The 14,023-nt window shown below is 37.3% G+C and overlaps 1 protein-coding gene across 1 annotated transcript in view; it reads left to right on the top strand.

The window, feature by feature from the left end:
- The window catches only part of PKHD1 (PKHD1 ciliary IPT domain containing fibrocystin/polyductin), a 386,375-nt gene that overhangs the window by 331,249 nt on the left and 41,103 nt on the right, over positions 1–14,023 (top strand). Inside the window, exon 61 of the mRNA XM_081141333.1 lies at positions 12,700–13,714. Within this exon, the coding sequence (XP_080997459.1) occupies positions 12,700–13,714 (1,015 nt within the window). The remainder of the gene's footprint in view (positions 1–12,699; positions 13,715–14,023) is intronic.

Raw genomic sequence — 14,023 nt, 5'->3', positions numbered from 1 at the left:
GTTAAATCAAAGCTTAAAATGTCAGAACTATACAATGAAGGAATTAGAAAGGAGGTTCTTTTTCTGTTTTCTCTCCCCATCACCCACCCTGCTTGAGGACTGACAAAATCTGAGATGATCAGCTACTGCCTAAGATGACTATTGATTTCCTGATTCTACACCAGATTTCATCCAACTAGAAGAGATCAGCTTTATATGCAAACCATAGTACACAAATGCTTATAATTTTTAAATTGTATATATGGTTGAGTAGCTAAAATTTTGCTTTATCAATTATTCTTTTTCATATTGAGCCTTTATATAGTATTTGTTGGCATCTGTAGATATAAGAACAGTACTTGTTCTTACAGCTTCAGCCACTACTTTGTCTCCCAATTTGTATAAAGTCTGTGCTATAAATAAGCCATTCTGTCTGAATGTCTGGTGCCAGTCGTGCATCTCAGTAACTTAGCTATGTTTTCTTGCTCAAAATTGAATTCCAAAATTCCCTTCACCTTACTGAATTGTGTTGCACCTGTTTTCAAGTGGAGCCATTGAACTTAAAAATGCCTTGGATATAGCTTACCTGGGAGCCCCTGGCCCAGGATCTTATTTTTAAGAATCCTAACAAATTATTTGTTCAAATAACTGAATAGTATCTGGTTAACCTGATCATGATTCCCATCAACTCACCCTCCTGACTCATATTTATTACCTTCGGTGAGCAAATTGTTTGGGTGGCTGTCTCGTCTTTCAACCCATTTTCTTCTGCCTTGTTTCCTAGACATTAGTGCAATGAACTTTTATGCAATATCCCTGTAGATAAATATGCATGTATATTGCTTTGTATGTGTGATAAAGAAACTGAGGTGCATGATAGTCTTCTGTTATCAAAGGTCACCAGAAATAGGAAGAAAATAAATTAGAATTGACATCATCAAACTAATGTCTCTATCCATCAGATCACAGCACTTGTCTTGGCAAGATTCCCATTGGCTCTTCCTTCCATAGCTGACACCAGGAACCCGGTGCTCTCATTACGATCTCCATCACTTTCTATTTCCAGAGAGCAGCAGGGACAGGCTGTCCACTCACTGTGCCCTTCTGTAAGGGTGACCATGTTATTTTCAGCCAGAAAGTGGACCTGTTTATTTTTCCTCCAAAGGAGAAGATGTGGGCATAGCAAAATAAGCAAGTAGAGCCAGCTGTATGCATTTTTTACCCATATTAAAACTGCCAAAACCCAAATGCAAAAACTCACTCAGAAAGACTTCAGAATGCCAATTCCGGGCAGATGGAAATGTTTTCTCCTAATCACTTCAACAACCTTCTGTGCTCGGTATACTGAGGAAATTTCATCTTTACATCACAGTAGCAAGAAAGGCAGATTTGCAGAGGTTCATGGGATTTGTTTTTCAAAAGCTTTAACAGAGAAGATTGGTTCTCAGGTGTTAGATGAAGCAAATATTGGGATAAATTATGTAAGAAATATTTATGTTAGGGAGTGAAAGTTCCAGTCTAAATGTTGACCGAGAACTCAATTATTTCCTGTTCTCATTCTGTCTCCTGAGACCAAAAAAGAGTCCTGGAAGGTCTTTGTTCCTTTCCCTGAAACAGGATATATTATATATGTTCAGAGAAAAGGCTACATCTGAGATTGGCAAAGATGCTGTATCCTTCAGGGTGGGCTAGGTTAGAATGCCGTAACACACAACCTGTGGATCTCAACAGCAAAAAACTGCTGAGGTTTATTTCTTATGGGTAGGGATCAGCCTCTACCTTGCATATTGCTGGTCACTGTCTCAGAGACAAACTTAACACTTTTAGATTTGACATTTTACATACAAGGCCAGATAGTAAATATTTTCAACCCGGCAGGCAATAGCGTTTCTTCCACAATTAGTCTACTCTGCTATTGCAGTGCCAAACCAGAATTTACAATAGTTCACAATATGTAAACAAATGAATACGGGCTATGTTTCAATAAAACTTTATTTACAACAATAGCTGGTTTTGGCCTATGGCTCATAGTTTCCCAGCTCTTTCCATTGAGTTGTATGGCCCTAAAAGGACAGTTGCTACCTCTGCTCAATGATTAGTTACTAACTAATAATTCTACTCAACCATGAGAAGATGGGGAAGTACAAGCCTGTCACTTCCTCAGGTAAGCCTAGCCTTCTATAGCCTTATATGTGTTCACACACATTCCCTAAAAATAATAAAGAGATCCCTGAGCAGTTATTTTTACAGCTGCAATGCTTGATTAAGCTTACTGATCTTTTAGGGCTTTTCCACCCCCTCAGTTTTCTCTTTAACTCAGGAAAACAGACTTTACAAGGTGGCAGTCAGTATTCATTTGCTATTTAAGAGGCAGTAGAAGTGGCTGGTCCATCAAAGAAGACATTGCTCAGCTCTGTGTATTGGTCTTGGTTACCATGTCTGGTGTGAATAGCTGGAGTTATTTATCTCTTTGCAATCTCTACCTTTGGGAATCCTGAGTCGGGATATGAATCTTAAACAGATCTTGGGAAAGAATTTGGAAGTAGCAAGGAGAGCATATTGTCAGATGACATTTCTCAACAGTGAAATTGCCTGCGGGACAAAATCATTTTTTCACAAACCAATCTGAGAAGTTTCCTAGATGTAGCTGTGCAGTTGGGAGCAATGACAAGATGGGGTTTTCAGTTCATTTTATTCTAAATGGAGTCTCACTTACACCTGTTCTACCATAGGATGATGTCATTTCATATTTTTGGTTTTCTAGCAAATTCCACCCCTCCCTCTAATTACAACCAACCCCATTTTGCCCCTTCCTGGTCGATCATTGTTTTATAAAGTCAAATGGTTCCTTACCTTCAGTTGACACACCTTTTTCAAGTTTTATTGGTATCACTCTAAGAGCAAAACTTAAATAGTCCACTTATTTTTACATAGAGCAACTCATTAATATTTCTGATTTTCTCCATAGGAATAGTTTGACTAAATGTAGAGAAACGTATGTTTAAGTGAACTTATCAATTAGTTAAAAGAGAGACACTAGGAATCTATTATGTAGGTAATAGGTTTATCAATTGTAACATCTGTTCATATTAATTATAATTCATACCTTCAAAAGTTTTAAGGTACTTTCTTACATATTATCACAGAAACAAAGCACTTTAGTCAACCATTTTAATACAGGCATACCTCAGAGATATTGCAGGTTCATTCCAGACCATCGCAATAAAACAAGTCGTAATCTTTTGGCTGGTGGAGGGTCTTGCCTTCAATTTGTAAAAAAAATGCAACATTTATGAAGTGTGATAGAGTGGAGCTCAATAAAACGAGGTGTGCCTGTAATTAAATTGAAAAAGATAAAAACGGAGAACAGAACATATACCTGGACTAAGAGCCATTAGTTGGTGATAGCTCTCAACTTTCATTCTTCTGAATCAGTGATATTTCTGTTGAACATGAGAAGATTCTAGAGGCAGTGAGTACTCAGCCATGACAAAGAAGGCCACTTTAAAAATATTACATCTAAAAAAGTATTTTCAAGGTATAGATGATATTTTTATTTAAGGTAGTGCCTTGAAATCAATTGTAATTGGCTTAAATGAAGGTGCTATTATAGTTTTCCCTCAAAAGTTTTTAACATCATTTCCCAGATTAGCTGCCAATATCAAGCTATCATAGAGAAGAGCTCCGTTGTTTCTAAAGGGACTATTATTATCCAAGTTTCTTTGTTTGGTATAATAATAATAACACTGATTATATCCCAGGCACTGTTCCGAGCCTTTCAAAATACATTTCATTGTCACAACCACCTTATGAGCTTGATACAATACCATTTTCTTTCCACTTTGCAAAGGAGGAAACTGAGGCACAGTACAGTTAAGTTACTTGCCTAAGGTCACAGAGTAACTAGCAGAGCCAGGATGTGAACCTGGGCTCTTTGCACCAGAGTCTATGTAAATAACCAGTCCATAAGAACAGCCACTGTGCATAACATCGTTCACGTCTAGGACAATGGGATTGGCAGTGAGATGACAGTAGAGGAACAGAAAAATGTAAGAACTTAAAAAACAACTGAACTATATAATTAAGGACAACTTGTGCTCTTTTTGGGCTTATGTGAAATTCACCACAAATTCACTGAATATAGGCAATTTAATTTAATTTTACCTGGGCCTGTGGAAATATAGGGAAAATGTTAACTCCCTATCTTTCAGTAACTGGTGTAGAGATTTTTCTTTCTTGAATTAAAGAAAATGTGAAAGAAAAGGAAGCACTCATAAGCTTTCAACAGGTAATCAGTGAGTTGGGTAGTTCCCACCTGAACTACCCTTCTTGGCTTGTCTGCCACGAGCTCCCTTGGAAATGCTTTGCTGGATCTGAGTTCCTATACGGGACAGTGTTGCCTTGAAAAGAAGAATATTAAAAAATCAGTCAAAGGTTTTATATTCCCAGCCTAGATCTTTATCACAGAATTAAAAGGGGAAATTTATCTTTTGTGAGTTATGGGCATTGAGGAGCTGGGAACATTTCACTGGCAGGGAGACTTGGCAAAAATAGTCCTAGTGGATTTCAAGTTTATTTGACTAATTCTTTCACCACTTGTCAAATGAAACTACTTTTGTTTAGGTAACAAAACAAGCTGTTTCCTCTGCCATTTCTCCAGTGAGTCGTATAGGCACTTGTGGCAAACACACATTACTGCTAACTGTTATGATGTTTGCTGTCAAATTCATTTATTTATACAACTGCTGTAAAAAGCCCGAGGCCCATAAGCAGCCATGAAAGATTTCAGAGTCATGGTGTGGGGTCATGAGAGGGAAAAAAAAAGTCTCCACTGGTTATGAGAAAGGAACTGACACAGGAAATGGTCACATATGGCGCAGATTTATTGTGTCCGGGGCTTCCCATTCAGATCTCATTACAGCCACAGCTCAGAGCTGGGCAGGGCACAGTCACATTCATTTTAGTTTTGGCAACCTGCAGAATTACTGCTGCAGCGTCAAACCGAGGGCTGGAGAGAGGATCAGTTTATCATCCTGGGGAAAGAGTGCACCGAATTGTATTTGTAAGGAATGCTGCTGGCTCCCCTGCCTTTAATCGAAGCCATGAACATCACTTTCTTTAAATCTGGCAGGCAAGGTTTGCCAGCGGAAAGGAAAGAGGAGAGTGGAGAGAAAGAGTAGGGTAGGGGTGGAGAGTATTACAAAAGCAATAAAGGTAAAAATGAAAATTAGATGATAAGGGAAACCATCTTGAATTTTGCAGTTATCTATTTATTTGGTTTTTTGATTAGTGGAAAAAATTAAATATACTGCTTATAGATACATGGGAATACATGTGCATGTACCTATGTATGTATGTATGTATGTATGTATGTATGTATGTATTTCTTGCCCGTATTTCCAAAAAAACAGAGGTCTTATGTGCACATGTTAGAATTCCTTCCCCTGTAGCCTGTTTCTTTCAACATTGTTCGTATGTCTGCTTGCAATACTTACAGGTGCCGTTTCTGACTCCATGGCAAGTATTGTTAGTTTGAGATGGGGCTGGTGCCAAAAACGGCAAAATGAGAGTGTGAATATTCTTAAAAATACTCTTTCTTAAATTACGGCGAATGTTACAGCTTATATTTATTAGCGTGTGTTTGTTCCCAGCTCTGCATATACATCATCTCATTTAATGCTGTTCTTTGGCCTATGAACTGGGCATTGTTCTCAATCTTTTTTATAAATGGGTGAACTGAGTCAAAAACAGGATAAATAATTTGCCTATGGTTTTACAGCTAGAAAGTGGCAGAGCCAGGAAGAAATGCAAGTTTTTCTGACTGGAAAACTTGATCTCTCACCCCCTAAGCTATACTTCCTGGGCTTGCATTTGCTTTGGCTGTTTTCAAGGCAGTGTTCAGAGAATAGAAATCATAATTGAGACCATGCCCACTGATGTTTGCAGGTCACATAATACAACAAAATAACAAAAATATCAAAACACTTTATAAGCCACTTATTTCAAGAAAAATATAGATGATGAAATATCGACGTAGTAAAAAAAATATAAAGTAGTCTCTGGAACTTTCATAGATAAACAAACTTTTATTGATGAATGAACTTTCATCAATAAAAATAAGTTTTTTAAATTAAAAAAAGGAAAAAGAAAAAAAATGATTGATTCAGAAGAAGGGTTTATTTGATACATATCTGGTCCTACCCTCCCCCACACACCAATCTTCACTGTATTTTATCACTTCTTTTCATCTCCTGATAAAGGGAAAATGTATTTTAAAACACCCAGAGAACTTAAGGCCTTACAGACATCCTTGTTTCATGGAGTGGGTGGTTTTACGTGATTTTTCGTCTTTCTCAGATTATTTTGGAAATGTATTCCAAATTAATTTCATTATTACCTTTCCAAGATATTATGTATCTTGGAAAATAGGCCCAAGTACAAGAACATTGGTGAGGTTGTTCAGAAGGTTGGGACACATTCCCTAATCTGTTGCTCCCGAAGTCCATTGCCCTTTACGCCTGCAGATGTGTGTGTGTCTGGTCCCGTGCACTATCCTCGGTCCTTGAGAGCTGTCTTCACACTTGATGACCTCTTTTCTACCTTTTCTTGACTCCCAAGAGTTGGGAGTTACTTCACCACCCCAGTCGCCAGCTTTCTGAGTGCTGTATTCCTGAGTAAGAATGATGCCAGAGGAGACCCTTCTCCCCAGGCCACTGTCTAGCAAATTATGAAACCCCACCTGGAAATGCCCTCACTCTGCAGCTCCAGGACCTACTCTTTGAACCTATGTTGTTGTTTTTCAGCTGAGTGAACTTTAAGTTTGTTAAATTATATTTTCTTACAATACTGCTATATGTGTATACAGGTATATGTTCAAATATATGTACCTCATTTCTCTTAAAATGAATAGAACTACCATACTATGGCCATTAAATAGACTTTAAAGACCCATAATTCTAGACTCCAACTCAACATGGTGGTATTTTCTGTCATATATATTGAACCTATCATGCTTCAGAACATCACTTTCAATTTACCTTCACCTTACATAACACATGGCTCTTATTTTTGAAGTTTAAAAAATTAATTTTAGCTAGAATTCCTCATTCTAAAAAAGTAGACCACCCTAGCTTATTTTGCTCAGTGGTTAGAATGACAGCCCTTGGACTAAAGGGTCTGGGTTAGATTCTGGTCAAGGGCACATACTCGGTTGCAGGTTTAATCCCTGGAGGCAACTAATCGATGTGTCTCTGGTACATCGATGTCTCCCTCCCTCCCTCCCTCCCTCCCTCCCTCCCTCCCTCCCTCCCTCCCTCCCTCCCTCCCTCCCTCCACTCTCTCTTCTCTTAAAAGCAATGCAAAAAATATCCTTGTGTGAGAATTTAAAAAAAAAGAATATGACCAAAATATATTTTCTTTAATATTTATCCCAAGACTTCAGTTACTCCCTTTGTGTATTGTGTATTTAGGAACATAGCTTCAAGCTTTTGGAGTTTCACTCCTCATACCCTGAGGGTCTATGACAACATATATGAATGGGGATAAATTCAACCTTCCTTCACTTTATTTGACCTGTGGCCATTTATATTTGATAATTAGAAATAATGAGAGATAAATGTTGTTTGATAGAAAATAATTGTAAAAGATTTCTTTTCATTTCTTGAAAATAAGAGAATGATTATATATTTTGTTTTTGTCAAAATCTCCTATACTTTACTGTACCATGAATTGTGAAATCATCACAAACTGGCTAACAAAATTATTGTGGGAAATGATGGTGTTAACCTCAAGGAAAAAAATCATTAATGTTGATGTGTTTCATTCAATTTTAAACATATAAATTTTTCCCTCCTGTTGAACAGGGGAAGATGGAAGGATTCTATGTGCCTTTGAGTCAAAACATTAATTTTAAAAATACTTTTTTTCTTTCCTTGTGATCCATTTTTCTAAATAAAGGATAGAAGTTGTTTCTATTTTTCTTTTCTTTTAATTTTTTTTTCCTAGCAAAGACAGCCCCTTTGGCATATTTTCTTTTCAAACGTGAAATGAGGTGGAAAATCCTCATTTCACGACAGGAAGGACAAATATTGACACAAAGTTAATATGTGTTAGAACCCTGCAAGCAACCTGAGAACACAGGCGTCCACACTCACATGCATGGGCCCCGTCTCCTCTCTCCTCCCCCATCAGACGCACCTAGCTCGCCTTCTTTCTTGGTGTTCGGGTCTGTGGCTTCCAATCTAGGAAAAGGCGGGCGTGGTATATTGTATGTCTAGGCTGTTTTAGGATGTTAAAGTACACACAAAGCAAGTGTTCATGTGCACACATGGACTCACAAATACAACCTGCTTAATCTAATTTCCCCCACTTAGGAAGAGCTTCTGGACTTTATCACTGTTCTTGCCCATCTTGAATGCGGTAGCATAGGCCGAGCCAATACTCACCGGTCACTCAGCATTTATTAAGTCCTGTCCACTCTTGCCTTTTTGGGAGGAATGCCCTGGGGTGACTGGGCGGCTGCCCCCGACAGGCTGTGTCACTTATCTATTCACATCGATTATGAAAGTCAGCTGCGGCCAGACTTTGCTTTCTTTCCCCCCTTCTTCTCTCAGCCCCTCTTACAAGCACCCCTGCCTGGATTTTCATGAGGAAATAATCAGATTAGGCTTTTCACGGTGAGTTCATATGGAGTTCTCTTTCTCCAGTGTGCTACTAACTGAATAAACGTGTTTAGTGGTAAATTGTAAATGACATTATGATTACCAAAGTCAGCATGGGTTTCATTTAAAAGTGATCAGAATTGCAGACCACAAAAATTGTGACTGGCAGATAAGGCCATTTGGAGAAATGGGAAAAGGAAAAGCAGAAACAAGTGAGAAAGATAATCATTACTCAAAACAAAACCTTCCCCAACTGAGAGAAGCAAGGAGGAAAGAAATCCACAGGAAGAGAAGACAGAGCTCCATTTAGAAGGGAAAGCAGACTGTCCCTGTGGCCTCCGCCCCCTGTGGCTGGGACAGTGACCCGCGACACCTGTCTGGCTGCATGCACAGCCCTCTCTTAAGTAGTTGACATGTATTCTCTCCCACAATTAATAATACAGCCAATTAGCAACTCTGGAACCCCAAAGCATTGCTTACATGGTGGGTTTTATTTTTGCTTCACATCAAAATTAACATACTAGGTTTGATTAGACTCTGAAGATGAAATAGGAAAGTGGATGGTAAGATGCTGATAAACAACCTCGTCTCAGTCATTGGTAAATTCTGTGGAAACAAAAGTAAAATCTCTTATATGTGAACACCAGGACTCTGAATTTGTCTATAAAACTAAATAATTAATGTTGCTTGCTGATAATCCATAGGCTATTGGCTTTGTTAACTTTGTGGCTGTATGTTCATTCTTCTGGGATAGTATGCTAAAATATTAAAAAGGCCAAATGGTCATATAAAAAAAAGCCAACGGAATCTCGCCAAAAATGGGATTAGCCTAATAACTAAAATTGGTCTGTGAGTTCCTTTCAATGAGTTGTGGAGCGAGAACTGATTATCACAGTACCCCTCTCACAATATTAATCACTACAGCTGACCCCACATCTAAATATAACCCCAAATAAAGTCATTCAGATTACATTTCATTTTGCCAGAGGAATAAATAGAAGTTTAGAAGTATGCTTTTCTTTTCCATCTCTTCCTCGTACGATTACTAAGTGAGTCAAAATTTCTGTGAGTCAATTTTTCTCTATCTATGAACTAAGGATAATTGAGCTTGCCATTAAGAACTTTTAGGTAAAAGATAATAGGGAAGGAAGGAAGGGAAGGAGGGAGGGAGGGAGGGAGGGAGGGAGGGGGGGGAGGGAGGGAGGGAAAAATTAGTGAAGCTGGCAGTTATTAATTAAGTACTGGCTATTTTATGCTGATTATTTCTGGGGTTATTGTTTGGTGATCCTGGTCGGGTTGCTACTGATGATGGGCTGGCTTCTTGGACTGTCCACTGCAGACTGTGGGTCAGAGTTTTATTTTTATGTACGGTCCTAGCCATTGTCTATTTGCATGTTCAGACTCTTACTCTTTAACTCCTCTTCAAAGCCACTCTAGGAAAATACCTGACACAGAGAAAGAATGTTAGTTGGTGTTATATTTTTTAATTATTTTTTTTTTCTTTCTACCTTACCACTCCTTGACACAGTCATAGGTAGCATTGACATTGTCATCACCATTAACTTTCAAAATCACAAGCTCAAGTGTCCTACTCTTTGATTCATATCTTTCTAGCTCACTTGCTCAAGAGCCCTTTTCTTGTGATAGTAAATCCACTGCCACGTGCCTTTATTCGACATACATCAGCCCCCCCTTTTTTATTCCCTTCTTTATGCAGCTGAAGTGTGCTGTGCTTCATTATAATTACTTATTTGCAAATATCACCTGGCAAGAATAGATAAAAAATTATCCGAAGAATAGGAGTTTGGAAAAGGACGTTACATATCAATTAATACATATTAAGGAGCATCTATTGTGTTTGTGGTAGTGTGTTAAGCCCTATAGTAATTTAAATATGAGATGTATTCCCTGACTCTGAGAAATAACCCCGTAAGGACACTGATGCCCACTAAGTTTATGTAATTTATTAAAGTACATAGAGTTAGTATCAGAGAAAAACTGAGAATCATATTAACTAAGAAAATAATTATTTTATTTAGGGATGGTTCCAAGAATTTAGCAATCTGTAAAGGTCCCTTTAAAAGGCACATCTTTTGGATGAAAGCAGGAAGAACCAGTCAGAAGTTTATAAAACCAGGCGGAATGTATATGATTGATCAATGGTGTCAACATGGCTGGGGAAAAAAAAAAGTGTGCAAGGGAGCGCGATCTGTAGAGTTTAGAAAAGGGGAACTATCTCAGTTGAAAAGGGTGTGCTACGGGTGGTAGAGGCTGGCCCGTTAGGGTCTCAAAGCACAACAGCTATTGTGCTATGAAGGTCATGCTGTTAATTCCCTTCGTACTGATTCCATGCTTTAGAAGACAGGGCTGGGTGTAACATCAGCATTTCCATGTTATAGGACCTTAGGGACAAAACACACTGTGTAAAAGTGACCATTTTTAAATATTTGATCATTAAATCCCTGTTTAAATTAATAATTTAGCATTCAATTTAGTGAATTCGATTTCTTTAAGAAACATAGAACGATTCAATTTTATGTTTTATCTTCTGTCAGTTTTCAAGAAATTTGTCTATTTCGTCCAAGTTGCTGAATTTGTTGGCATAACATTTGTAATAATCTCTTAGCTTTTGTCCATAAACTCTGTACTATTAATCTTTTCATTCTGGAAATGGCAATTTGTGCTTTTTCTTTTTATCTTGAGCAGTCCTAGTGAGGGGTTATTCAACTTGGGGAGATTTTCCAAGAAGCGAATTTTAGCTTGCTCACATTCTCCTTTGTTGGTTTTTTGTTTTGTTTGTTTGTTTGTTTTCTATTTCATTGATTTCCACTGTTAAAGTTATTACTTACTTTACTATTACTCACTGTGGGTTTGCTTTGCTCTTTAAAAAAATTTTAGGGTAGTGATATAAGACACTGTTTTTAGACAATTTTTTTATATAACAAGCATTTAACATTATAAATTTTCTTCAAAGTACTGTTCTCATTGCATCCCACAAATTTTGATATGCTAAACCTTTATTATCATTTAGTTTAAAATATCTTATAATTTTCCTTGTAATTTTGACTATTTTTGCTATTATTGTGAGGCACGAGCACACCATGTGCCCTGCTCTTAAAGCCATGTTTTGGTAATTAAATTTATTGATCTAGAGTCAACTTTGGCACAGATTTCTAATCATATGTGGAACAAAGGATGTAGGAGGAGAGATCATGTTCAAATTTAGTAAATCCTATAGTAGTAATAATTTGAGGGTTTTTTGTGTGCTTCCAGTCCTTAGGCAATTTTGATGAACTTGTGATAACATAAGTTTAAATATCTAGAAAAAAGTACAAGACAATTTTGTGAATATCAATTTTATATCAAAGAAATTCTTATTGGAAGAAAATATCTCTGTGGAATCAGAACAAGAACTACTGTAGGTTCATAGACAGGAGGATTAGGAATGGTGGCATTAATGGATAATGATGTTTTTTAAAATGATTTCATTAGCCCTGATTATCCCCAACTCTCCCCAAATTATTACTTATTTACTTCTTCTTGTATTTTTTTACTCTTCATTTAGAGAAAAATAAAGTATGAGAAAATTATTTAGCCAGACATCCAAACTCTTTCACAATCTGGTCAGGATATACTTCTTCATTTTTAATATACTTCTATACGTTTTCTGTTCCAGCTTCCTTAATTTACTTCTTTACCCATTGACTCAGATATTCCCCCATTCTATCCTATTTTTTTCCATTATGGAGACCTTAGTGATTATTCCTTTTTTTCTTATTTTATTTATTCTCTGTTTTTACACTTAAGTGATTGCAACCATTATTAACTTTAAATTACGTATATTATACAACATATACTTTTAAATTATATTAAATAGTTGTTATTTAATGTATGTATCTTTCATATTTTACCCAAGATTTCTTTGCATTCTCAGCATCTAGCCCACCTAAGTGTTCAATAAATATTTCATGAGGTCACAGATGATGATGAAAGTGATGGATTGCAAGTTATCTTTGGCAGATTGTGGTTCATATGTCACCTGTTTATTCTTATTTTATAGGTACATTTAGACAAGAACAGAAATGCACTTACCGATCCCTGATACAAGGCTACATCTGCAAACAGACTGACCAAGTGATCTTAATTCTGGGCCATGCTAATGCCACTTGGGCAATGAGGAAGTTATATCCTGTTGTATCTGTGACTAGTGGTTTTGTTGACACCTTCAGTAGTGCAAATGCCAATACTCCCTGCTCTACTTCAGAGTCTGTATCTACTTTCTATTCCATTTTACCCACCAGGGAAACCACCAAGATCTGTTTTGCTGATCAGACACCTCAAGTTTTGCGTTTTTTTCTATTGGGGAATAAAATTACCTCCAAGCTTCTGTTGGCAGTATTCTACCATGAACTCCAGAGTCCACATGTTTTCTTAGGGGAAAGTTTCATTCCACCTACTCTGGTTCAGTCAAGTTCTTCATTGCTGGATGAGCCTATTGGTTCCAACTATTTCAGCATCATGGATAACCTCTTGTATGTTGTTCTACAAGGAGAGGAGGCCATTGAAATACACTCAGGTGTTTCAATTCATTTGGCCTTCACTGTGATGTTTTCAGTTCTAGATAAAGGCTGGGAAATCATGATCCTTGAAAGACTAACTGGCTTCTTTCAGGTTAGCCAACACCAAATTAGAATTATTTACAACATGCCTGGCAATGAAGCAACTTTAAAGGCCATTGCTGACCGTAGAGCAAAAAGAAAGCGCAATTGCCCAACTGTGCCTTGTGCCAGTCATTATAGAGTTGGTCAACGTAGACCTCTTACGATGGAAATGAGCTCATATAGGGTCCCACCAACAACCACCATGGAAGCTATCTCAAAAGTGATGGTCATTGAAATTGGTGATCTACCAACAGTAAGGAGCACTGGACTGATTCCACCCCTATCAAGCAACAGATTACAGGATCTGGCTCACCAGGTTATCACTGCTCAACAGACTGGAGTACTAGAGAATGTTCTGAATATGACTATTGGGGCCTTACTGGTGACTCACTCAGAGGGAGTCATTGGCCATGGGTAAGTACCAATTCTAATAACATTTAAATTAGGGCTGATTTCTTGGGTGCATATTGCAAATGTCAATCTACTTATACTGAATCATATAATCTTTCTGCTTCTTAAGGTAAGAATAAAAGTTTAAGTAACCATATATAGACTTAAATTCTCAATTTTAAAATTCTTTATTAAATCTATATATCTTTTGTGATTGTTGTATTCCCTAGGTGGTCAAAGAAATTATATTTTGGTAACTTAAAGTGAAAAGCATGTAAGACGAGATTTTTTTAAAACAACTTATTTTCAATTAGTTTGAGCATTCATTTATTC

The sequence above is a fragment of the Miniopterus schreibersii genome, assembly GCF_964146895.1.
Source record: "Miniopterus schreibersii genome assembly, chromosome: 6".
In the NCBI taxonomy this organism is placed as follows: Eukaryota; Metazoa; Chordata; class Mammalia; order Chiroptera; family Miniopteridae; genus Miniopterus; species Miniopterus schreibersii.
The sequence above is the reverse complement of the archived record's forward strand: the minus strand, read 5'-3'. Positions and strand labels throughout refer to the sequence as shown.